Source organism: Monopterus albus, unplaced genomic scaffold, assembly GCF_001952655.1.
Source record: "Monopterus albus unplaced genomic scaffold, M_albus_1.0 scaffold102.1, whole genome shotgun sequence".
Taxonomy (NCBI): Eukaryota; Metazoa; Chordata; class Actinopteri; order Synbranchiformes; family Synbranchidae; genus Monopterus; species Monopterus albus.
Genome location: NW_018127982.1, coordinates 319,891 through 344,329, shown reverse-complemented (window position 1 = coordinate 344,329; position 24,439 = coordinate 319,891). Strand labels below are relative to the sequence as shown.

The 24,439-nt window shown below is 40.1% G+C and overlaps 1 protein-coding gene and 2 long non-coding RNA genes across 9 annotated transcripts in view; 1 reads left to right on the top strand and 2 right to left on the bottom strand.

The window, feature by feature from the left end:
* The window catches only part of LOC109965665 (tankyrase-1-like), a 70,254-nt gene extending 45,821 nt beyond the window's left edge, over positions 1 to 24,433 (top strand). For all 3 annotated transcript variants that reach the window (XM_020609875.1, XM_020609876.1, XM_020609874.1), the window contains 16 exons: positions 597 to 676; positions 3,806 to 3,951; positions 4,169 to 4,334; positions 10,032 to 10,251; positions 11,204 to 11,313; positions 13,216 to 13,404; positions 14,430 to 14,510; positions 14,882 to 15,068; positions 15,174 to 15,253; positions 17,053 to 17,173; positions 17,590 to 17,687; positions 18,863 to 18,937; positions 19,120 to 19,225; positions 20,390 to 20,576; positions 21,963 to 22,119; positions 22,832 to 24,433. In XM_020609875.1, coding sequence (XP_020465531.1) covers positions 597 to 676; positions 3,806 to 3,951; positions 4,169 to 4,334; positions 10,032 to 10,251; positions 11,204 to 11,313; positions 13,216 to 13,404; positions 14,430 to 14,510; positions 14,882 to 15,068; positions 15,174 to 15,253; positions 17,053 to 17,173; positions 17,590 to 17,687; positions 18,863 to 18,937; positions 19,120 to 19,225; positions 20,390 to 20,576; positions 21,963 to 22,119; positions 22,832 to 22,918 — 2,090 coding nt within the window. In that variant the 3' untranslated portion in view covers positions 22,919 to 24,433. The remainder of the gene's footprint in view (positions 1 to 596; positions 677 to 3,805; positions 3,952 to 4,168; positions 4,335 to 10,031; positions 10,252 to 11,203; positions 11,314 to 13,215; positions 13,405 to 14,429; positions 14,511 to 14,881; positions 15,069 to 15,173; positions 15,254 to 17,052; positions 17,174 to 17,589; positions 17,688 to 18,862; positions 18,938 to 19,119; positions 19,226 to 20,389; positions 20,577 to 21,962; positions 22,120 to 22,831) is intronic.
* LOC109965667 (uncharacterized) lies at positions 17,223 to 20,459 on the bottom strand. Of its 2 annotated transcripts, XR_002275680.1 has the most exons (4): positions 20,370 to 20,459; positions 19,041 to 19,143; positions 17,533 to 17,710; positions 17,223 to 17,243 (listed from the first exon to the last, which is right to left on the bottom strand). It is a non-coding gene; the product is annotated as an uncharacterized LOC109965667 (long non-coding RNA). The 2 variants fall into 2 exon arrangements; XR_002275679.1 differs by lacking the exon at positions 17,223 to 17,243 and having other exon boundaries at positions 17,373 to 17,710.
* The window catches only part of LOC109965666 (uncharacterized), a 10,421-nt gene continuing 6,458 nt past the window's right edge, over positions 20,477 to 24,439 (bottom strand). The window contains exons 2-6 of one of the 4 annotated variants that reach the window (XR_002275678.1): positions 22,992 to 23,064; positions 22,859 to 22,914; positions 21,924 to 22,103; positions 20,675 to 20,708; positions 20,511 to 20,561 (exon numbers count right to left, since the gene is read on the bottom strand). This is a non-coding gene — a long non-coding RNA (uncharacterized LOC109965666). Of the gene's footprint in view, positions 20,643 to 20,674; positions 20,709 to 21,923; positions 22,104 to 22,858; positions 22,915 to 22,991; positions 23,065 to 24,439 lie in introns of all 4 variants that reach the window. The other 3 variants (XR_002275675.1, XR_002275677.1, XR_002275676.1) reach the window with 3 other exon arrangements.

The window sequence follows — 24,439 nt, the reverse complement described above, 5'->3', positions numbered from 1 at the left end:
GCTGCACAGCCTGCTGCCTTTGGGCCTGTGTAGCTTCTGAGTGATCAGACTGTCCATGCTGGTAATAATGTTTCGGCTGAACACTGGATTTTTGGTCGGGTTCTCCAGCTTTATGACAGGTACTGTAATAAATGAATGCAAAACATTTGTAAGTGAAGACCTGATTTCAAAAAACTTCAGGTAAAAAAAAATAAAATGTGTAAAAATGAGCAAAATGGCAGATGTAGTTGCATGTGACTTTTAGGTATACAGCTGTGGAGCAGCATTCTGTTTTGTGCCCAGTCTTGACCAGAAAACATCTTGTTTTCTCTTGGTGTTCTTGTTTGAATCATTGGATGAATCATTCTCTCCTGTTTGTTAATGTCAGGGTGTGAAACAACAAAGAAATGTTAGAAATCAGGCCATTTAACAAGATGCCTCCCTCCCCCTTAAAGTCATCCAAAAATTGTTGTGTTTATATAAAGTGAATTGAAAATGCAACTCCACATCTTTACAGAGGATAAATACACTTTCATAAACATTTGTAGCTTTAGTAATGTTTATCCAAAGGTGTCCAGTCTGTTTCTTCATTTCCTCCTGTTTGTGCTGCTCTTTAGAAAACATCCCAGTGAGAAACTCAGATGTGGACTACAGACTCCTGGAAGCTGCTAAAGCCGGAGACCTGGACACTGTCAAGGTAGCTAGGCTGCATATTGTCACATTTTGTAAATGAGAGTGCACGTTGTGCCCTTCATGAGGAATATAAAAAGGAGCAATAATATGTATTGAAAGATTAAAGTCTGGTCCTTTTGGCCATTGCTGACATTTTGGTAAAGGTAATGGTCATGGGTACAATTGAAAATTAGACAAGGGGTACTGTATCTCTTTGTGCCTTTAGCCCAGTCTATCAGTATAACAATGTAGGAAATCCATTAAAGTTTTATTTCCAAATTAATTGCAGAGGTGCAGATAATAGGAGATAATTTGCTCTGAGAGAGTAAAAATATTTTTTAATTGTGTCATTAAGATTTAACAGAAATGTGTAATCATGTCCCTGTGTATATACCTGGCTGGCTGACGATCAAGCACGTTCTGAAGTTTATAAACCCTACAAGTGCCTGAAGCTAGACTGACACTGGCAGTTTATACAGACACCTGCTGAGCTTAGTGGCAGCGCTTATGCTAATGTGGCGGGTTAAAACCTTTATAATATCATTCATTAGTAATAACAGTTAATGTAGTGGCTGGCTGAAGTAGTGCATCTCATAATCTTGTTCTTACCAAAGACGCTATTTTGAAATGAACATGTCCTGAGCATTATCACCGTTCTTGTTGCCCTTACAGCGTTTTTTTTTTTTTTTTTTTTTTATGATAACAATCCAGGAGTATAAATTTAATTACAATTATACAGATGACATTGACTGCATTTCCAGGGCCAATTTATAGGTAAAAATAAAATAAGCATTTGCTGATTCATATTTTTCTTTATGATATAGGCCAACAGACATAAAAGGCAGCTAAGTGCACTCGGCACAAGGGACTCAAACATAGCAAGGATAATGTTGTTTGTCCTCCAAACAGTGATACAGGGAAACTATCAGTTCTGTTTCAGAAAGTCTCCAAAAACAAAATGTAGATAGTTTGCAGGTAAACAAAAGTTTGTATACCAGTGCTGCTGAGAGCCTAGCTTCACTCAGAGGAGAGTTTCACAGCCATAGGAAACTGCCCCAAATCTTAAAATGCACTATAGGTGTACCAAGACATTTTGAATGTGGAGGTGCACTTCAAAGCTGTAGACACTGGAATTACACACTCCATCCATGTACAGTAAGTACATGGTGCCGACAAGAACTTTTGTCAAAGTGAGACAAGGAAATGTATAAATCAGCAGGTGCACTAGCTGAACAATAAAAAGATGATTTATCTGCAGATTCTCCAGAACAAATGCTGTGTTTGAAATAAAGGGTAGCCCGTCTAGCCCATTAGTTTAAATTCACTGCTTGGTCTGAATAATTCAATAATATCCGTTAAGCTTTAAACTGCCCCACTCAAGGTTGGCTGTGGTTGGGTGTTTGTGTTATGGTACTGCACTGGGCCCACTCACGTTAAAAATGTAGCTGCTCATGATGCACTGACATATGTTTTGGATAAAACCACCCACAAAATGTCACAACGGAGTAGGATTCAGTAAAGTGTTTGACAGAAGTATCTGGTGTCAAGTGAAACTCTTCACCTGCTGAGACAGACAGCAAAAGGGGGTTATCCAGATGAAGAGGTACTGTCCGCTTGTGACATGTGACACTTTGGCAGGTTGGCAGGGGATCGTAGCGGAACAGAAGATTAGCTCTGGTCTGGCTTTCTGTCAGTCTCTTTTTACCTGATGCACAGACACATACAGTACAAGCATGTGGGTGAACAGTCTGGATGAGCTCCAGATTGACATTTTTAAGAAATAACACTTTGCACTATTTCTGGGCTGAATCTTCTCATCTGTTCAAATGTTGAGGAGGTTAGACTGAACTGTTAGACTGTGACTGTTAGAAAGACGGTCACCTGAAACAACAGGGCACAGACAGATTGTCATTCAGGAACTTCTTCTACATAATTAAATAAAAATCATCTGCTTTGTTATTTATTAGTCTACCACAGCATCATTTGGGTGAGAAGCATTCAGTTTTTTTTATCATTTATGATGTAGAAAAGCATCAAATCCTCATGTTCGAGACCTAGAACATGAGGAATTGGCATTTTTGCTACACTTCAAAGTTCTTGCACAGACAAAAATCAGTGCTGTAGACACAGAAAACAAAAAAGGTCACGCACACACTGCTCATCACTGGTACTCAGAAAAAGTGGTTTCTCACACATTCTCCCCATTTTTGCTTTAGATTGGTCGTTGTCTCGAACAAGCGAGATAACGGCCAATGATCCCGTCATCCTGGCCACACCTGGTTATCTCTACACTACCACTGTGCTTATTGTCTTTGATCTATGTGGAACACAAGTTCCACAAGGATCAATCAAAACTATCTCATTGTATGCAAAATTCATGTTACCGTCACCATGGAACAGGCTACAGTGTGAAAAGGTCTTCAAGAATTCACAGCTTTCGTTAAGAGTTTCAATACTGCTTCAGTGGCAGCTAAAGTGAGGGATAATGACTTTAGATTCGGAATTAAATCTACCAGGAGGATGGCTAATTTTCATCTGTTGTCCCTGTGTGCATAAAAATAAAATACAAGTTACATTACAATCTCAACTATGTATGGAATCAGTCAGGTGCAACACCAAAAAACAATAATATACAGTAAAACACAATAAAACATGAGCTATCAAACCTACATATATACTAATAAAAATGCTATACAGTATTATTGCAGTTGCTTTCTAAAATCCTTTTTGTCAGTATACATTTCATAGACATATTTTTCATCATAAATTGTGTATTATATTGTATATTTAACAATCTCAAGCAGTTTGTTGTGAAACACAATTGTTATAAAAATGGTTAACAGTGACAGCAGCTCAAAAGAAATTGGTATGTTGAAATACAAAAAAAAAGCAATTTTGAAATGTTTAAGACAGAAATATCCACTGATGATATGTGTATGTAGATTATAAATCACATGCTGCTGTTTTCCACAGGAAAAACATCTGTATGGTTTCCTACTTGTTACTTTTTTGGTCTCAACGTTAATCAGTAAGAAAATTGTTATTGCACTTGAACATGCAAAACATCTTGTACTTGATGAGAACTGTCTTGAGATGATCATATCTTTTAATCAAAAGCTTGTTCAGATGAAAGTTTTCTTTCCGCCCCCTCCAGTCGTTGTGTACGCCGCAGAATGTGAATTGCAGAGATCTGGAGGGACGACACTCGACTCCCCTTCACTTTGCTGCTGGTTACAACAGAGTGTCAGTGGTGGAGTACCTGCTGCACCACGGGGCCGACGTGCACGCTAAAGACAAAGGGTGAGATTCTTAATGTTGTGGTTAAATTTGGAGCAAATAGAAATATTTGATAGCATTAGAATTTAGAAATTGCAATTGAAAACATTTTGAGCTCTTTTGTTTTACTTCACAGATTAAAAAGTAATGTTGTTAATAATTTCTAAAACAAATTTCTTGCTGAAAGCAGCCTCTTTGTATGTATGTGATAGTTTTTTTTGTTTTTTTTTCCCCTTGGCAGTGGTTTGGTTCCCCTCCATAACGCCTGTTCGTATGGTCACTACGAGGTAGCCGAGCTACTGGTCAGACATGGAGCTTCAGTGAATGTGGCTGACTTGTGGAAGTTCACGCCTCTCCATGAAGCCGCTGCCAAAGGCAAATATGAGATCTGCAAACTGCTGCTCAAGGTTAGACCTGCAAGGCCTTTTCCTAACAATGATTCACTCTCAGTACCATGATTACACATAGAGCTCTAAGAATTAGTGAATTAATCAATGAGCAGTTTAGTCAATTATACTAAAATAATTTTTGGAAACTGTCTAAGTCCTTTTTCGAGCAAAATGCCAGACTTGTTGACATTTCTCTAATGTGAGAAACAGAAAAACAAGACATTTGAAGACATCACCATGGGAAATTGTAATGGACATTTCTTACATTTTAATATTTTATACACTAAAAGATTATTCAGGACAGTAGCTGTCAAATTAAATGATAATGAGAATAACTGTTAGTGGCAGCACTAATATCTGTCTTAGCATGGACAGTGGTAGGAATCAGCTGTTTGTAATGCACATGCACACATGCTATTTGTAGTAACCTACCATGATTGAAGTCTGCAGGACTCAAACTTGTAAATTTCATTGCTGTGCAGCTTTACCTCCATAATTAGACTCTCAACACCAGTTAAGGTAGTCAAGGTGAACAAACACAAGCGGCCCCCAGAGACAGACAAAGTCCCAGGTGTTCACATTAATGAGGACAGCGAAAACTTCTCAAAGAGAATAAAGAAAGCACACCTTAACAGATGCTTATGAGCTTTCCTCTGCTGTACGCTGCATAATATGCTGTAGCACTGACAGACCTCACAGGACCGCAACTGATTGTTTTCATTTACATGAATCTCTCAATTGTTTTTCAATTAATTGCTGTTTTGTTTTTAAAAAATTAGAAACTAATAAAAAAAAATGTCCATCACAATTTCCCGCAGCCAGAAATGACGGTCTTTAATTGCTTGTCTTTGTCTCACCAGTAGCTCAAACTCAAAAGATATTTAATTTACAATCATTGTCACAGTTGAGAAGCTGGAACCAGCGACTATTTGGCAGTGTTTACTTGATAAATGACTTTTGTTTTCGGAATTGCTGTAGATTTATTGACTAAATCACTGGCACTTTCAGCATTACAGTGTCATTTACTCGCTGCTACTCTGGGAAATCACTCAACATTTTGAAGGACTCACAGCACAGCAGCCAGTGCAGGCTTGTACACCCACATTCAAACTGAGGAAGAGCCTTTTCCCCAGGGCTGTCACCTTCTCAAACAATGCTCCCCCATTCCCTTTAAGCATAACTGTCATCCTAGCAACTCCACTGCACCATAAACTGCGTCCACACACCACCCACTGCATTATCAGGTTACTTTGTTAGCACCATACCACCAGCTCAAGTGCAGTTACTCTCAAAGTGATTGCTGCTGTGAACTGATGCATGCAGTACTTGTTTTCAGCCCCACCAGGTCAATCTCGCACTAAGCATTATGCAACTGACAGTGAGCGATAATTGTGACCTCTCCTGTTGCCCTTCTACAAATCTCATTTTTAGTACCTTTATCTTTATTATATTCTGGTTTCGTATTTCATGTTTTATCATTATGTTGTTTAATCTTACTGAATGCATCTGCTACAGATTGCTCCAAACTTATCCCACTGTGCTTGGACAGTAAATGGCAGTAAATTCATCTCCTGAAGCAGTGCATTTCCCCCTGCTGATGTGTGTGTTCATGTGCATCCTGTATGAATTCAACAGTGCTGATCTAATAATAATTTATACAGCCCCATATGGCGGCGACACAGTAGTGATGTAACCTTGTCTGGAGGTGTTTATGACTGGAAAAACAAAAACACATTCAGCTGTGAAACTGCAACATCTCACAGGATTCATTTGGACTCAGAGAGATGTCAGGCATTACACAACAGATATTTTCATATTTGGAATGTAATTAAAACTTGCAGAGAATACTCTTCACTGATTGGCCAATTTAAGGACATGTGACAGAGAGAATTCTGGTTCGTATTGTTGATTTAGATGTGCTGATTAACTCAGTTTTCACAGTGCATCCTGACGTCATTTACTGCAGATTACTTTGTGTTCTTAATGTTTGCATTTAAAAGACAGAACAGATTTGAATCTCACTAAGACACTCTTGTAAATAATATCTGAAAAGAGGATAAAGTGTGTGTGTTTATAGAAGGTGGTAACACCCACCTGTGGGACACTGTGTCCTGGGGTGGGGTACTCCTGTTATAGGTGTGTACTTAGCTCCGTTTTAAGACAACTTTAACAAATTATAAATAGTTTGAAAACTCAGAATTTCTTGATTCTGTTTATTCTACTAAATTCTTCTTTCAGTTGTTCCGTTCTTCTAGTAGTGATGTGGCGTCTGCTGAGGGGCTGTTAGCCTTGTCATTAGCCTCATCGTTCCATATGCATAGCATATGGTGAATAAAACAGATGAACCGTATTGCTCAATGCCATTATGTGGGATACAGTATGTGTAGCCTCATGTGCAGATAAATTCTGGTTAGTGCTCTCAAAACAGTCCTAGAGTCCAGGGATTCAGTTGCTCCTTCAGGTCTCACTTTCACACTTCTGATGGCTGGTTCACATCTTGTAATAAAAGGGCTGGAGGCAGCAGCTATAAACACAGACAGGAGATCGATTGTCGAAGGCGGTCGGGTCCGAAGGTACCGATTTTTGTTTGTATTTTTCACTCTGGTTGGAAGCTTCTGTGGTTTCAACAACACTTTGCATAGTGGTAAACTTTGGTTGGTATTTAAACCCATCATTGTGAGTCACAGCAGTGTCCTCATTTCTGAAACACAGGGGTACACAGACACACAAGTTAAGAGATTATTTCCACACTTGGGTGTTAATTTGCCATGGCCTTGGGATGTAACTGTTCTTTCTTTTTGAATAAACAACTCCAGAGTTCAGCAGTAGGTTTTCCTTTATCTCTTCTGTTTGTTGTCAACTTTCTGTTGTTCCTTTTTGAGTTGGATTTGTGCTCAGAATAAAACTGATTCATTGCCTCCCAGTCGTGATATTTTGTGGGGAGGGACCTTTTGAGAAATATGCCTATTAGCATTTTCTTTGTTATGGAAGAAGTGTGAGAACATAATGCATTTCTCCTCAGTTCGAGTGAAAATAATCTTATTAACACTTGGCATGAAATGTGTGAACTTGAGTGACTTGTGCATAGCTGGATGTTTGGGTGTGGTGTGTCACTGTCATGCGAGAGACCAGTTGTCAGTTAAGCTGTCTTCCTAGAGTCCTTGTTGATAAAATTAGAGCTGCTTTTCTGTAGGTTGCATTATTTGTCTTTTCAGTCACTGTGGTCCTTGCTATTCATGAAAACTTTAACTAACTGAATGTAGGTTGGATTCAGTCAAAGAGTAACCAAAGAGATGCTTATTTATATGTAAATATTCCCAATTATTTCGATGCTGATTTTCCTGGATAGAGAATCCGTGACATTTAGAATGTGATTACAGCGGCAGCAGAGAGATGATAGAAACTGAGAGGCAGGACAGAAAAATCATAACATCGCTATGTTCAAAAGGAGGAATACAGCCACGAGAGATGTTTAACGACAGCAGTGGATACTCAGGGGAGAGGTCCCACAGCATCCATCTTTAAAGAGTGGACTTCAAAACCTACAGTGAAATGACGAGTTAAACCAAAACCCAGGAGACAGCTGACTGATGAAAATGTCTGCCCCCCACTCCCCCAATCTCCAGGGTATGTGGTGTTTTCCACTTCACTGGATATCCAGTCCTTACCTCTCTGCCTTGGTTTGGTTCCCTGTCTTCCGTTCTCTGGTGAATTACCTGCCTCCTCTTCTCACTCATCACTTGTCATCTTCTCTTCCTCATCTGACTGATGTGCTTCCATGGGGTTTCAAACAATAATAGATTTTGAAGACTGATATTTTCTTGATTTACAGTGGGTACGGAAAGTATTCCGACCCCCTTAAATTTTTCACTCTTTCTTATATTGCAGCCATATCATATGCTAAAATCATTTAAGTTCATTTTTTTCCTCATTAATGTACACACAGCACCCCATATTGACAGAAAAACACAGAATTTTTGACATTTTTGCAGATTTATTAAAAAAGAAAAACTGAAATATCACATGGTCATAAGTATTCAGACCCTTTGCTCAGTATTTAGTAGAAGCACCCTTTTGAGCTAATACAGCCATGAGTCTTTTTGGGAATGATGCAACAAGTTTTTCACACCTGCATTTGGGGATCCTCTGCCATTCCTCCTTGCAGATCCTCTCCAGTTCTGTCAGGTTGGATGGTAAACATTGGTGGACAGCCAATTTTCAGGTTTCTCCAGAGATGCTCAATTGGGTTTAAGTCAGGGCTCTGGCTGGGCCATTCAAGAACAGTCACGGAGTTGTTGTGCAGCCACTCCTTCGTTATTTTAGCTGTGTGCTTAGGGTCATTGTCTTGTTGGAAGGTGAACCTTTGGCCCAGTCTGATGTCCTGAGCACTCTGGAGAAGGTTTTCGTCCAGGATATCCCTGTACTTGGCCGCATTCATCCTTCCCTCGATTGCAACCAGTCGTCCTGTCCCTGCAGCTGAAAAACACCCCCATAGCATGATGCTGCCACCACCATGCTTCACTGTTGGGACTGTATTGGACAGGTGATGAGCAGTGCCTGGTTTTCTCCACACATACCGCTTAGAATTAAGGCCAAAAAGTTCTATCTTGGTCTCATCAGACCAGAGAATCTTATTTCTCACCATCTTGGAGTCCTTCAGGTGTTTTTTAGCAAACTCCATGCAGGCTTTCATGTGTCTTGCACTGAGGAGAGGCTTCCGTTGGGCCACTCTGCCCTAAAGCCCCGACTGGTGGAGGGCTGCAGTGATGGTTGACTTTCTTTGACTTTCTACAACTTTCTCCCATCTCCCGACTGCATCTCTGGAGCTCAGCCACAGTCATCTTTGGGTTCTTCTGTACCTCTCTCACCAAGGCTCTTCTCCCCTGATAGCTCAGTTTGGCCGGACGGCCAGCTCTAGGAAGGGTTCTGGTTGTCCCAAACGTCTTCCATTAAAGGATTATGGAGGGCCCTGTGCTCTTAGGAACCTTAAGTGCAGCAGAAATTTTTTTGTAACCTTTGCCAGATCTGTGCCTTGCCACAATTGTGTCTCTGAGCTCTTCAGGCAGTTCCTTTGACTTCATGATTCTCATTTGCTCTGACATGCACTGTGAGCTGTAGGGTCTTATATAGACAGGTGTGTGGCTTTTCCTAATCACGTCCAATCAGTATAATCAAACACAGCTGGACTCAAATGAAGGTGTAGAACCATCTCTGGGATGATCAGAAGAAATGGACAGCACCTAAGTTAAATATATGAGTGTCACAGCAAAGGGTCTGAATACTTATGACCATGTGATATTTCAGTTTTTCTTTTTTAATAAATCTGCAAAAATGTCAAAAATTCTGTGTTTTTCTGTCAATATGGGGTGCTGTGTGTACATTAATGAGGAAAAAAAATAACTTAAATGATTTTAGCATATGGCTGCAATATAACAAAGAGTGAAAAATTTAAGGGGGTCTGAATACTTTCCGTACCCACTGTAAATCAATTGCTATGTAATGCTTTGCAGTTGGTATTATTTGCCTTATTGTCTTGGCATTTTAAGGAACAGAACCTTAAGATGGAGTAGCCTCTACATTTTGATTATAGTTGTTAGTGAGCATAGATATGTGGATATACAGGTACAGTATGGTTCTTTAACATATTTACCTATTTTCTCTCTCATCTTTCTTTCCTTTACACCACCGTCCTCCAATTTGGCCTCCTCTCTGTAGCATGGAGCAGACCCCACTAAGAAGAACCGAGACGGGAACACTCCTCTGGACCTGGTGAAGGACGGGGACACAGACATCCAGGACCTGCTGAGGGGAGACGCTGCGCTGCTGGATGCTGCTAAAAAAGGCTGCCTTGCCAGGGTGCAGAAGTTATGCAGTCCTGACAACATTAACTGTCGGGATACGCAGGGACGCAACTCCACTCCACTGCACCTCGCAGGTAATGTGTGTGCAGAAACACAAAGCTGTGCACACATTCACAAACACCTTCCTGATTGTGTAAAGCCTACTTTGCACATTATAATGAATGATGAGCCAAAGGTTTTTAGTTACTGTTTGGCTGAGGTTTGCAGGATCTAGGTGAATTCAGGCATAGTATATTTGTTGGTGCCAGCCACTCTGGCTCCAGTGTCTCAATTAAAGCCAACGTTTTAGGAATTTGTGTCAGTGCAGTGCCAAGAACAATATTCAGACAACTTAAGTCATGCCAGTTAAATACATTAAATGCATTCTCTCCTCAGTACAAACCACAGGCTGTGTGCTGTAAACTGGGAACAAATATAAAATACCAAGTTGAAATACTTTATAAAGTATGCTACATCCTTTAATAAAATAGTTCAGGTGTCATGCTTTTGTTATATTTTCTTATCAAGGTTCTCATCAAGTGATGTGACAAACTCTGATGTGAGTAACGTGGAGATTACTGTCTGGTTTTCCTACAGTTTCTTTGGACTTCTCTTTTGACCAGGACATTCTTGTGAAAAAGATTTTTAATCTCAGTGAGGTTTTCTTTGGAAAATTAAATAGAAAACCTTTAGAGAATATTATGACTGGTCAGAGCTTTTGTATGATAAATAAAAAAATGTTCTGTGGCATGACTGTGACTTTTAAAGTAAAAAAAAAAAAACTGTTGAAAAACACATTGAAGGTTTCTGCTTTTTTTTCATAATCTGACCATTTAGACAGACACACACCCACACACCCTTCATGTACTTTCTTGAAAAAGATGATTATATGCTGCTACACTGCAACAGATGTAGGCTGACATCTTTTTTTTTTCTTTTCCATTTTTTCGTTCATTCCTTCTCCTATTTCCCTCTGTGTGTCGCTCCTCCATTGTCTTTCTTTCTGTCTTGCTGTGTTTTCCATACAACCCATCCATTGCTTTCTAGCCGGCTATAACAACTTGGAGGTAGCAGAGTATCTTTTGGAACATGGAGCCGATGTGAATGCACAAGACAAAGGAGGGCTGATACCTTTACACAATTCTGCTTCATATGGGGTAAGACACATGCAAACCCACACAAAATACCCCCACACTGCAAACATGAGTTCAGTTCACAAGTTCGATTGGGAGATACTGTTCTTACCGCATCTCATTATTATTATTACACATACAAACATGGCTAAACATGTTGGTACTCTTAAATCCTCGCTGAAACAATGCTCTGTTCTTCCTGAAAACTGCTAAATGCCTGTGGTTTGCCATAGAATAACAGACGCTGTGAAAAGAGCCTAATTATTACTACAAGGACCTTCCAAAGCAGCCTGAACAAAATTACTGTTGCCCCTTAGAACAGGTGACAAATAAGGGGATTGTAGTGATTAACCCTTGTCATCAGTTAGTATCAAAGGTGGTTTCAATCTTATAAACAGTCATTAAGCTTATTTAAATAAAGAAACGTCCTCATTGTGCTGTTTGATATTATTGTATGCACCACACTGAACATGGAGAAGAGAGAGAAAAAGTTGGCTGATGAGATGAGCAAGAAAATAATTGTCAAGGTAAAGGCAACGCGACCATCTCCAAGCAGCGTGACGTTCATGTGACAACAGCTGCTAATAGCCACCTGCAGACTGAATTGAAATTTAGTTCGAAAATACCACAGAAACTTTCACAAGAGATACAAGTTGAAGGTACAACAGTGTTCAGTTGTCGCACTACACATCACTTTCTGAATGTAGTTGGCTCCGTGCAAGAAGACCCAGGGAGACCCCACTTCTGAAAGAGACATAAACATCCAAACCTGACTGGTGTTTTCTAAAAATACATGTTGACAAGCCACAGTACATCTGGCAGAAAGTCATTTGGACAGGTGAAACAAAATGAGAGTTTCCTGGTGAGTCTCATCAGCTCTATGTTCACAGAAGGAAAGATTGAACCTTTCAAAGAAAAGAACACTGTCCCCACTGAGGAACATGGAGGCTCAGCTATTGTATGTTATGGGGTTGTTTTATCATGTTTATCAAGGCATTCCGGAGTCATATCTACAATCCAGTGTCCAAGAACTATCTCATTCTAAGCTCCTGGCTGCTCCAACAGGATATTGACTCAAAACCTAATCCAACTGAACATCTATGAAACTCACAGTTGGGAGAAGACACCCCTCTGACCTGAGAGCAATGGAGCAGTTTGCTCAAGAAGAGTGTGTCAGACTGCCAGTTGAGGAGTGCTGCAGTGTCATCAAGAGCTACAAAGAGGGCCTGATTGTAGCGACTGCCTCAAGAGGGTGTTAAGAAATATTAGGTTAAGATTATTAATATTATTTTGCTCAAGACATTTACTATTGTTGCATTATTTTAAATATATAGCATCAAAAATAAGGAGCAATTTGTCTGTTCTGATAAATACAGAATAGGTAGATAATTATTTTAAAGGGCACCAACACCTTTAGGCACATCTTAGTTCCTCTGAATAAGTGCATATATGTAATTCTTTATCAGGAGTCCTTTGAGTCACATGATGCTTATAGACAGACAGCAGTCTGGTACTGAGCTCTGTGGTTTGGAGACACAAACATAAGCACACACTTAAGCATCTCCTACTATTACTTAGAAACAAGCTACATTTAATGCTAAAACCAGCTGGAGAGATGATGAGGGAAAAGAATAGAAAAGAAGGAAGAAAGGGTTGGTGGTGGAGTTGATAATTCATACAGTTCACATTGCAGAGAATCAAACATTATGTATTACTGATCACAATTTTATACATTCTTCAGATTTTATACCTTTGGCTCGTGTTAAATGCTTCTATTGCTGTTGTCCCTTTTCCCTCATCTCACCACCTCCACTCCTCTCTGCTCTCATTTCGCTTCTCTGTGCTGTCTGTCTCATTTTCATCTGTGTCCATCATCACCACCTACTCACTCTTCCTCTTTTCCTCTACCTCCTCTCTTCTGTCTAGCACGTGGACATAGCTGCCCTGCTTATCAAGTACAACACGTGCGTCAATGCCACAGACAAGTGGGCGTTTACTCCCCTCCACGAAGCGGCCCAGAAAGGGCGGACTCAGCTCTGTGCTCTGCTGTTGGCCCATGGAGCTGATCCCACTATGAAGAACCAGGAGGGACAGACACCGCTGGACTTGGCCACGGTACAGATGGCTTTGCCAAAAATCTTTCATAGTATCTGTCTGAATGTCTTCATTTTAGAATCCTCACATGTGTTATGAGTCAACACATTTCATTAGCTTGCTTGATTGTGATTGATTAGTCATCCTGCTCCAGACAATGAAGCACAAATGGCAAATTATGCACAAATTTGGATGGTGGAACAGGTAGCTTCCTAACTCCTTGCACCCTAATGAGGCTTTCTAATAGCTACAGTAGAGTCTATAGTCACCCAAGGAACAGGTGACTGCAGGTAAAACACAGTTTGAGAGTTCCCCTAGAAGACAACACATATCTGTAGCCGAGGTACACAGGAAGAAAAAAGCAGCTTGTCGTGATAACATTAGCTCTCTGTTCTGCTACTGGAACAGTATTCTGCTGGGTAGTTCCATCCCCCTACTGATGGTATATGTCAGTGTAAAGACCTTACTGTACATGTACAATAACTTCCTGAAAATTAAGGCATGTTATTATTATGCTAACCATTAATTTGTTGACCATCAAACTGAACCTCAGCTACACACTTGTAGGGTACTTCAACAACAACTTGTGTATTCCCACTGCTTCTTCAGAATGAACCGAGTACAGTTAGTGCAGGGTTGCAGGTTAGTAATGGGGAAAAAACATCTCAAAGCAGGGACCTGTGCCCACTCCATTTCAAATCTGGTCTACACCTTGACTTTTGTTTTCAATTTAGCATTTGGCCTGAGGACCCTTCTCAATGCTTGACTTCAGAACTAGCAAAAGCAAGCATCCTGTGTGCACCCTGATGTAACATCCAGAAATGACAACAAACATGACATGCTATGTTGTATTGCTTTGCTTTAATTGGCTCTGGGTACCTAGCAGGGATAAAGTTGGAAAGGTACAGTACTAGGAAACAGGGCAGGCAACTTTCATTAGTCATTTCAGGCCCCAACTGTATGTGTGCAAGAGTATTGTTTGAAAAATAGAATACATAAACAGTACTTCTGCTTCTGGTCCTACTGTCCATCTCTGTCCATTTCAGGCTGATGACATCAGAGCATTGTTGATTGACGCCATGCCACCAGATTCCTTGCCAAGCTGTTTAAAACCACAGGCCACTGTGGTAAGTGTCCACACACTTTATTACAAGTTTTACTGTAAGTATTAGGTAAACGGAGAGCTTTCTGCTGAAACATGTCCTGTGGTGATTGGTATTTCTTTGTACAGGAAGAGAAAATCTGAAGTGTGCTCATTTGTGTTGTGCAGGAACAAACACTGAACAAGTTAACAGTTTTTAATAATCACAGCTTTTTTGTTGCATGTGAGATGTTATACTAGAAGTTGGAGCTTAAGCTAAAGCACATAAGAGTCCAAAGTGTCTGGTGAAGTGTCACTTTAAAGCACCTGTAACAGCAGGTTACATCACTGTCTTCTGACTATAACATTTGCCCCACTGGCCTTATAAACCAAATCTCTTCTCTCTGACTCTCTCAGGTGAGTGCAAGTGTGGTAAGTACAGGTGCAGCAGGGGGTGTGGTCATCTCTCCCTCTCCATCTCCATCCTGCCTATCTGCAGCGAGCAGTATAGACAACCTGACCATGCCCCTCAGTGACATCACAGTAGCCGGGGCCACTGGAACAGCTGACGGAGCGTCAGGGTCTGACAGGAAGGAAGGAGAGAGTACGTACAAATACCCAAGTTGTGTCCTCAGTCAGAGGCTGTTTTTTTATTTTTACTAATGATGATGTAAACAAAAGTAAGGGCTCCTGCACTTTGTCTCTGCAGCTCTGCTCGACATGACCATCAACCAGTTCTTAAAGAGTCTGGGCCTGGAACACCTCCGAGACATCTTCCAGCGGGAACAGGTACACACAGCGTTTGTGTCTGGGAAAGGTGTGAAAAAATAAATTGGTAGAGAGAGGGGAAGATACGAGGAAACTATTTCAAGTAGCAGCCAAGTCAGTCTAGATTTGTTTCCCTTATGTAAATATCCAACTTTGTAATAATTAGTTTTGAGCTTAAACATCTCTCAGGGTTACATTTTAATGCAGATTTGTCTAAAAACTAATTTAGCTTTTACATTTTTTTACATTTGTCTTTTTTGTTTTATGAATGTTCATTTTATGTAAACAGAAAAAGATATAGAGAATGAGTTAGTGGGACAGAAAGAGATGGTGACGCATAGACAGAAATGGAGAGAGAACTGAAAGAGACAGGCATGAAGAGAAAGGTGGAGAAACAGAAGACAGAAAAAGAGTTGAGGTGACAAGAGAAAACATTCAGGAAGAGACAGAAATAGAAAGGTGACAGTTAGTAAAAGCCTGAGCACAGAAAGCAGTGTGGGAGCAATAAGGACAGAATACATGTTACATTTATTCTTTGTCCCTCTAAAGGGAAACAAGTCCTAATATTGTCACCCCTGCATTTCTGTCAGATAATGCACCACTTCTCCCAGAAAGATGTTGCAGTCACAAATGTTTTGGTGTTCTCATGCTTATTTCTTTTTTTGCATTGGAACAATTCAAAAAAGCATTTGTCATAAATGCATACATTCTGTTAAAGGTGGTGTTGTCCTGGACTGCATTATATTTAGAGAGGTCTCTATATTGTGTCCTTCCCAGCTACATACGATAGGGTCAGAATATTAGGAACACCTCTGAATATAATGTAGTCCAGTACACCACCACCTTTAACGGTGACCTCAATAACATTTAATTGAATTTATATATTTGACCAAAAACAAACATTTTGAGCGTCATAAATACAGTTAAGACTAATAAAGTGGCTGGTGAGTGTACTGTATATAGGGACAGTCTAGTGTCCAGATTTAACCCTTTCATGTGACAAATTTTGCAAAAAAGAAATTGGTACCAGAAAATAGATATTTTGTTCGACATGGCTGACTGCTGTTTGTCACTGCTCAGAATAAATAAGATGGCAGCCTGAATAACCAGGCTGATGTGTAGTTTTTATTAGTTTTAGGTGATTGCGTCAGATTGGGTATGACAGCCTCCTTTCCTCTGTTAGAGAGATCATACAGGTTCAAAGCTTAAGATTTCATCTCTTTGCTTTGATTTGATTTCTGAAACAAAACGCAAAAGTTTTATATGAACTTTCGGTGGCAGAGAAAATTGTGGTGAATGTTTTTTCCTGCCTGGTTCCTGTGTCTGTAAATTCCCAGCAGAGTTATTTAGACTATGATGATTAACACCTGTAGCAGTGATCACAGGAGCACAGTGAAAAGTAGGTAAAGGTTACTGTTTGAATAGCGCTGTTATCAGGATCCATCATGAATCTCATCTCTGCTCTCCCTGAACAAACCCGCAAACTTCACCATCATCAATTTGCATATCAATAGCTTGATTACTGCCGTCCATTCATTCACTGACCTTTTTCTTCATGCAGCTTCGGTCTCATGAATATTTGTCAGACCTGTTCTCTCTGCAGTATCTTAGACTTCATTGTTGGCGGTGTTCGTATTACAAATAAATTGAATTGTATTTTATGTTTAAGCTACAGCGTTCTGCAGTTAATGTTGATAGATTTATGGCTAGAGCAGTTATTGCACAGTGAGAGTATAAAATGTTATTTTTCTAACAATTTACATTATTTTGGCAGCAGACAGCCATAAGCAAGAGTGATGTGACTTGTCGTTTCTGGGCAGATTTCGCTGGATGTGTTGGCAGACATGGGTCACGAGGAGCTGAAAGAGATTGGCATCAATGCATATGGTCACAGACACAAACTAATCAAGGGCATCGAGAGGCTGCTGGGAGGCCAGCAAGGTCAGAAAAAACACAAACTTAACAATATCAGCTCACCAGTCTTTAGATTTACCTCATGAGCTTTATTTCACTAAACATTGAAGCCAAGAACGGGAAGGGGGGGGGGGAGAAAGACATCGGATTAATTGTATTGAAATGAATATTTAATCTTAAACATCACCGAAAATGCTAAAACTTATGATTGTGACAGGACACACAAACATCTATACAGCAAAGTATTAGGTTATACATGTATATACCTGTAATATTTGAATAAAAATAGCTTATTAGGCCTCAAACCAGCCATTAGAAGTGATTGTACTTGGATCACAAATAAGAGTACATGACCTTTAGGCCAGATACCCAAAAGGTGTTGTCACCTATTCCTTGTCTTGGTTCATTCTGTCCTGATTGATATTCAAAATGTGCGTCGGTAGGTGCAAACCCATATCTGACATTCCACTGCTCCAGCCAGGGCACTGTGCTGATCGACCTGGCACCGGACGACAAGGAGTTCCAGTCTGTGGAGGAGGAGGTATGTGAACACACATGCACGACCTAACCAAAAAAAAAAAAATACATATGCATAAATTTTTAGCTATAAAATTCAGCCATCTGCCTGAGGACACACTACACACTCTTCAGTACAGTAACACAGCACTATACTAGCGATGGGCATTTCAAGCTAAAATAAAGTGTCCAGTGTTCAGCAGTATGCTGCTCACGTGTTACACTGAAATCTGTGACCCATCGGATTTTGACAGCGCTGGTGCACATTTTTTTATCATTTGTTGCATCAGTGAGTGTGTACATAAATGGCATAAACTAATCCAAGTCAGACCTACGCCCTTATGTTAATGTTAGCGGATTGGTTTCACAGTAGAAATGACTCATGATTTTAACGGAATGTAGCCATATTGTTTCCGCTTCTACTGGACTGCCACTGTTTGCCCAGTCCATGTAAATGAAGGGGAGAGATTGACACAGCAGCAGAAAACATCTTGTTGGTGATTGACATAACAAGGTGAGTGACATTTTCTAAGAAGTACACATACCCAATGTCACTCTACTGCACCTGCAAAACAATTGTCAATCACCAACAAGATGTTTTCTGCTGCTGTGTCAATCTCTCCCCTTCATTTACATGGACTGGGCAAACAGTGGCAGTCCAGTAGAAGCGGAAACAATATGGCTACATTCCGTTAAAATCATGAGTCATCTCTACTGTGAAACCAATCCGCTAACATTAACATAAGGGCATAGGCCTGACTTGGATTAGTTTATGCCATTTATGTACATGCTCTTCTTCTGGCTCACTGTCAATGCAACAAATGATAAAAATGTGCAACAGTGCAGTCAACTCTTCACTGATAAAGTGACTGCTAATCCATATTTTGTGCACAAGTCTACAACACCAGATATCAATTTTTACAGTATTAAGAAAAAAAAAATAGAAACTAGTTTGAGTTGTTAGTCCAGGTAGTCTTCGGATGCCACGTTAGCTCTGAACATGAAAACAGTCCTGAGATGCTGAAGTAAAAGAAAAAAAAAAAAAGAGCTTCTCTGATGCAGTCCAGAGAGCAGCATGATTCACACCTGAAGATCACAATACTGTCCCTTGAAAATGCATTTTATATCCCACACATTTCTCCTTTTCACTTTTAAAGTGTGCATATGACTTTGATCATCCTCTGTTTATTTCCTCCTCAGCTACAGAGCACTATCAGAGAACACCGTGATGGAGGCAACGCAGGCGGAGTCTTCAGCCGGTACAATATCATTAAGGTAAATCTCAAAAATGCAGACAGGGAGCGGTTGACCATAATTAAAGGAATTTTATCAATTCTAAGTTTGATGTTGTGACTTTCGCAAATCAAAAAAATGTTACCTTTTTATTCAAAGCACATCAAACTTTTCTTTTTTCACTCTTCATCCTTCCTTTTGTCCTGTCCTCCCTCTGACTGCAGATTCAGAAAGTGGTGAATAAGAAGCTGCGAGAGAGATGTTCACACAGACAAAAGGAAATCGCAGATGAGAATCACAACCACCACAATGAGCGCATGCTCTTTCATGGTACATAAGCACCAGATAAAATGTAGGCCATCGTGGTGGGTTTCTTGTAGAGAAACAGACCCCCAGAAATCCTTCCCAAACACAATGAATTAAATGAATTCACTTTCAGAAGAGAGAAACCTGATCTAATCGGGGGGGCCAAGGATAAAATGTGGTTGATATGAAAAGATCTTAGACCTTTTTCCATAGAAGACACTTTGATTTGTCACAGTAGAAACAGTACAGGTGTAGTTGACCACCACCACCGTGGCAGAGTTCCATTAAATGTCTCCACTTACTAAGCATGCACGATCCTGAGAATGGCTCACTTTACAAATTATACCCATGTTTTTCCTACAATGACATGTCAAAATGAAAAAGCACTGAAAAAGGACTATAAAGAGGAAAAACCTGTGGTGTCATGGTGGTGCTGATAGTTAGCAGCCACGGTCCAAACTGAAATATAATAATGTCCTAAGAGGGAATGTAACTAAGTCTCAAACCTATTTACAAAAATTGTGCTCCAAAGACAAAGTATAATTGAAATAGCCAATTATCTGTGAATCACATTTTTAAAAAGTAATACTGATTTTCAAAAAAAAAAAAAAAAAAAAAAAAAAAAAAAAAAAAACATTCTGGTGGTGTTATTGCGATATACCATGTGATTACAGCTGATCAGAGCGTATGAGCACCTCTCTCTACCTTCAGTACAACCCTGCACAGACATCTATGGCTTGCTGTGCTGGCTATGTAGAAAACTGAACTGTTGTCTACCACACAAGTATTCATTCTGCTGTTCTGCAAGTTTGATAGCTGCTAGCCAGCTACAGACCATATTTCCTGTAGATTGTGTTTTTCTCACCAGCAACACCTATTGTTTAGGAGAAGACTGCAGCGAGTCAAGCGCTCATCAAGCACAAGTAAAAAAAACAAAAAACAAAACTACTCTATTAAACATTACAGCTGTTGCACACCGTGGCCAATGTGTCGAACATAACTGCACTTTTTAGTCTCCACTCTCAAGGTGTTTCCCCCTTCAGTACAGTCAGAAAAAGGTTAATGAGGCATGTTTTTACAGAAGTGCTCCTACAGCAGTAGTGGTCTGTAAGCAGACCTGTACACGTTTTTTTTTTTGCAGTGAAATACAAAACCGGTCTTTACTCACTTTCTCTTTTCTCCTGCCAGGTTCTCCCTTCATCAATGCCATCATCCATAAGGGCTTTGACGAGCGTCACGCCTACATCGGCGGCATGTTTGGCGCTGGCATCTACTTTGCAGAGAACTCCTCCAAAAGCAACCAGTATGTGTATGGGATAGGCGGAGGCACAGGGTGCCCCACACACAAAGACCGCTCCTGCTATGTGTGCCACAGGTATAAAGTCTTACTGGATTATATTGAGAAAAACTGTGCTTTCTAGAGAAACAAGTTACTTTTGCCCTGTGAAAAAGGAAAGAACTACTGGTTAGTACCTCTGTCCAAATTCCATACTGTGTCCCAGTAGCCCTGCATAGTAGGAACAGCACATTAGTTAACAATGGCTTGGTTCCATCAGATACCCCAGTAAGACATGACAGTGAGCTAGTTGGTAAAGGACAACTGTTTACTCAGAGTTTTATATGTGCTTTTGATGGACCTTCCTGTCCCACTGTGCAATACAAAAAGGAAGAGGAGGTGCTTTTCGCATCTTAATATAGTATATACTATGATGTAGTATGGAATTGGGTCATAAGTAAAAATAATAGATGCATTTTTTGTAACATGGAATCACTGTTACAGCAGATACAGGATCAAAATTTTAATTTATATAAATTAAAATATTTTTATGGATAAATGTGCTATTTTTGCCCATCAATTTACAGTCAGTAACCCATAATGACAAAACATTTTAAAAAGTAATCAGACCCATTGCTGTGGCATGTCCAGATTGGAATCTGGTGCATAGCCTAGGATTTAGATGGCCTTCACTGTGGGAAATTGATTTTACTGGACATGAAAGAGACACCTGTGTTTATAAGGTAGTTCACACTGCATGTCAAGATAGAAACTATGCTTTGGAGTCCGAGGAACTCTCTGTAGAGCTCCACAATATAATTGTGGCGAGACACAGATTAGGGCAAGGTTATAAAAGTTTTCAGTGTGCCCAGGAGCACAGTGGCCTCAATAACTGTGAAATGGAAAAAGTTTAGAGCCACAAGAACACTAGAGTCAGCTATCTGGCCAAACTTTGTAACCAGGGAAAAAAAGAACCCGGGTCAGGAAGGTGACCAAGAATCCAACTAATGGAGCTTCAGAAGTTCGCCACAGAGGCAGAAGGGCCCTCTGGAAGGACGACCATCTCACCAGCACTACGTCAATCACGTCTGAGTTGGAAGCCATTTTTGAGTAAAAGACAGCTCACTGGGGCAGTGCCTGTAACCTGGCTAACACCAGCCCTGTGGTAAAGCAGGGTGGCAGCATCATGCAATGGGGGTGCTTCTCAGCAGCAGGGACAGGGAGACTGGCCAGAATTGAACAAAGGATTAATGCAGCCACATACAGAGATTCTTGAAGACAACCTGAGAGGGGGGGTCAAAAAAAAAAAAAAAATCTAAAAAACACTTTCACTTTGCAATGTCATTATGGGTTATTGAGAACTTGCTCCATTTAAAACGAAATACAGTGTGTGCACAAAAGTGAATAGGTCTGAGTCTGAATAAACGCCACTGTATGTGATCTTACCGTTGACTGCATGGCTTTTGTGTGTCCTTGTGTTTGTAGGCAAATGCTGTTCTGCAGAGTGGCACTGGGTAAATCCTTTCTTCAGTTCAGCGCAATGAAAATGGCCCATGCCCCTCCTGGGCACCACTCTGTTATAGGACGACCCAGTGTCAATGGGCTGGCATATGCAGAGTACGTCATCTACAGAGGGGAGCAGGTCAGTACACACGTTTTTAGGACTAGAAACTCTTCACGTCTGTAAAGCACCTTCTGTTACACTTGTGTAAGCACAGTGCAACTGTTTACATGATCAGTTTATTGGTGGATTAGGTTTTTTTTCTTTGTCTGAACAACAGTCTTCAAAATAAATGACTTTGACCATTAAGCAATTATCAGAATTGTTCATTTTCTCTTCTATTAATTAGGGCTGCACAATAAATGGTTTTGTGAGCGTGATTTAGATCCCTGCGTGATCTCATTCTGCCATCTTAGCACAGATGCCTTGCATCAAACCAAGCGCTCCCTTTTCCTTGCTAAGCTACGTTGACCAATAGCAGTAATGCGTTACATCACGTGACAAGCTGTAAAGCAGGAAGAGATGACTGAATCAAAAACAAATACAACATGTTTAACATCGAAAAAAATAGTTGCAGGATGGCACAGAATATTTTTTACAAACGTTGCACTGCCTACCCTATACAGCTAGTACTAAACAACAGTTGAGACAGAAATAAATCATTTTGCAGGTATTAACGCATCTTAGAGAGGAAGTGCTTAGTTTGATGCAAGGGAACTCGCTGCTAATGCCAAGACAGCAGAATCATTGTCACTTGAGACCGAGATCGCACATGGATTAAATCACGCAACCCTATTATTAAGTCACCATGTGATTTCAACACTAGAACTAAGTCTGACTTTCTATTTGACAGGCCTATCCTGAGTACTTGATTACTTACCAGATTGTGAAGCCCGAGAGTCTGACCACACCTGCTGCCACTGCTGAGCAGAAGTCCTAAAACACATTCACATCTGGATCAGAAAAAAGCCAGACTGCAGTGGAGTAGAACTGAACTAGAATGCCTTTCAGACCTCAAACTGATCTTGAAGTGGTGTGTTGACCAGGCAGAAGTCTGATGATCCTCAGAAACAAACGTGCATGTGACTAAAGGAGAGGGGGGGAAAAAAAAGGAGGATGAGGAGGCAGTGTCTGAGTTTTAGACTATAATACATGCACAGTCCAAAGCAGGAATCAATCAGGATCTTTAATTAATTAGGATTAATTTTGTAGGAGAAAATGCAAATCGTTTTGATTAATGTTTGTGGAGGTGTACCAGTAATCTAATTTTCATATTCGCAGGTTGCTGGCTTGATTCGGCAGACAATTAAAACAATTAGACCTAGTCCAAAAACAACAACCCTGATTTTGCACTGCTCATGTATTCTACTCTGTTTTCAAATGTGTTATTGTGATATAGTGTCGTCTTTTGGCATTTTATGTTACAGCTTGTTACATTTTCACCAGTGAGACTCGTGTAAATAAGACAAAGCTTTGTGTTCCCCTTCATGAAATGTGAGCACTGATAAGAGAGATTACTGTGGACAAATACCCTGAAGTTAGTACACAAAAAACAAACAGGAGACCATTATCTACCGCTGCCACAAGTGCAGGCAGCACATTTTCCACTACCTTCTACAGCCACAAACAAGACAGCAACAATTCAAGCCAGAGACCATACAATAAAATAAAAAAAAAACATAAAAAAAATGGTCACATAGATTTTTAAAACAGGTTTTTGTATTTACTTGGCAAGTCAAAGGCAAACACTGAAGCCGTGTGATAGGCTGAGACACCTGTCAATCATACCAGCATGCCCTAAAACATACTGCTCTCTGAGCCTTAATGTCCTTTTCATGAAAACAATGTTACAACTTGCCAACAAACATGCAAGAATGAGTTAAAATTGTCAGATAATTTGGAGGTTTTCCCAATTTGATTAGGCTAAACTGTGTGATTTGGCGTCTGTCTAGTGGTCATTAAAGGAACAGCATCATAAAGACTTTCCACATTGGCTCTGACAGGCAAACAATCTGGCTGCTGTTTGTTTCAGCTCAAAGTCCAAAGTCATTCTTATAAATACCAGGACCACAAGAGACGAGACTGTGACGTGTATGCATACAAATACACACACGCAAATGTATATACACACTTTAGATTGTTTTTGTTTACATAAAGCACTAACTTCTTGCCCCTCGCCTCACTACATGTAATTGTTGATACCCCTGGTGGGGCAACAAATGAACTGCTGGGTTGCAGTATTTAGTGAAAGAGTACAGCATACTGTATTAGGAAGACATTTAAATGAGGATGAATTTCTACACAGTACTAGGCTGTTCATTTGTGCTTTGTCTGCATTTTTATTTTTCTCCTATCATGTTTGTGTTTCAATCTATTCTGGAGCCATTATTCTTTACACTCAAACATTAAGCAAATGTGAAAAGTCAGCCTTGTCATTGTATCTTAGCAAAAGATTCAGCAG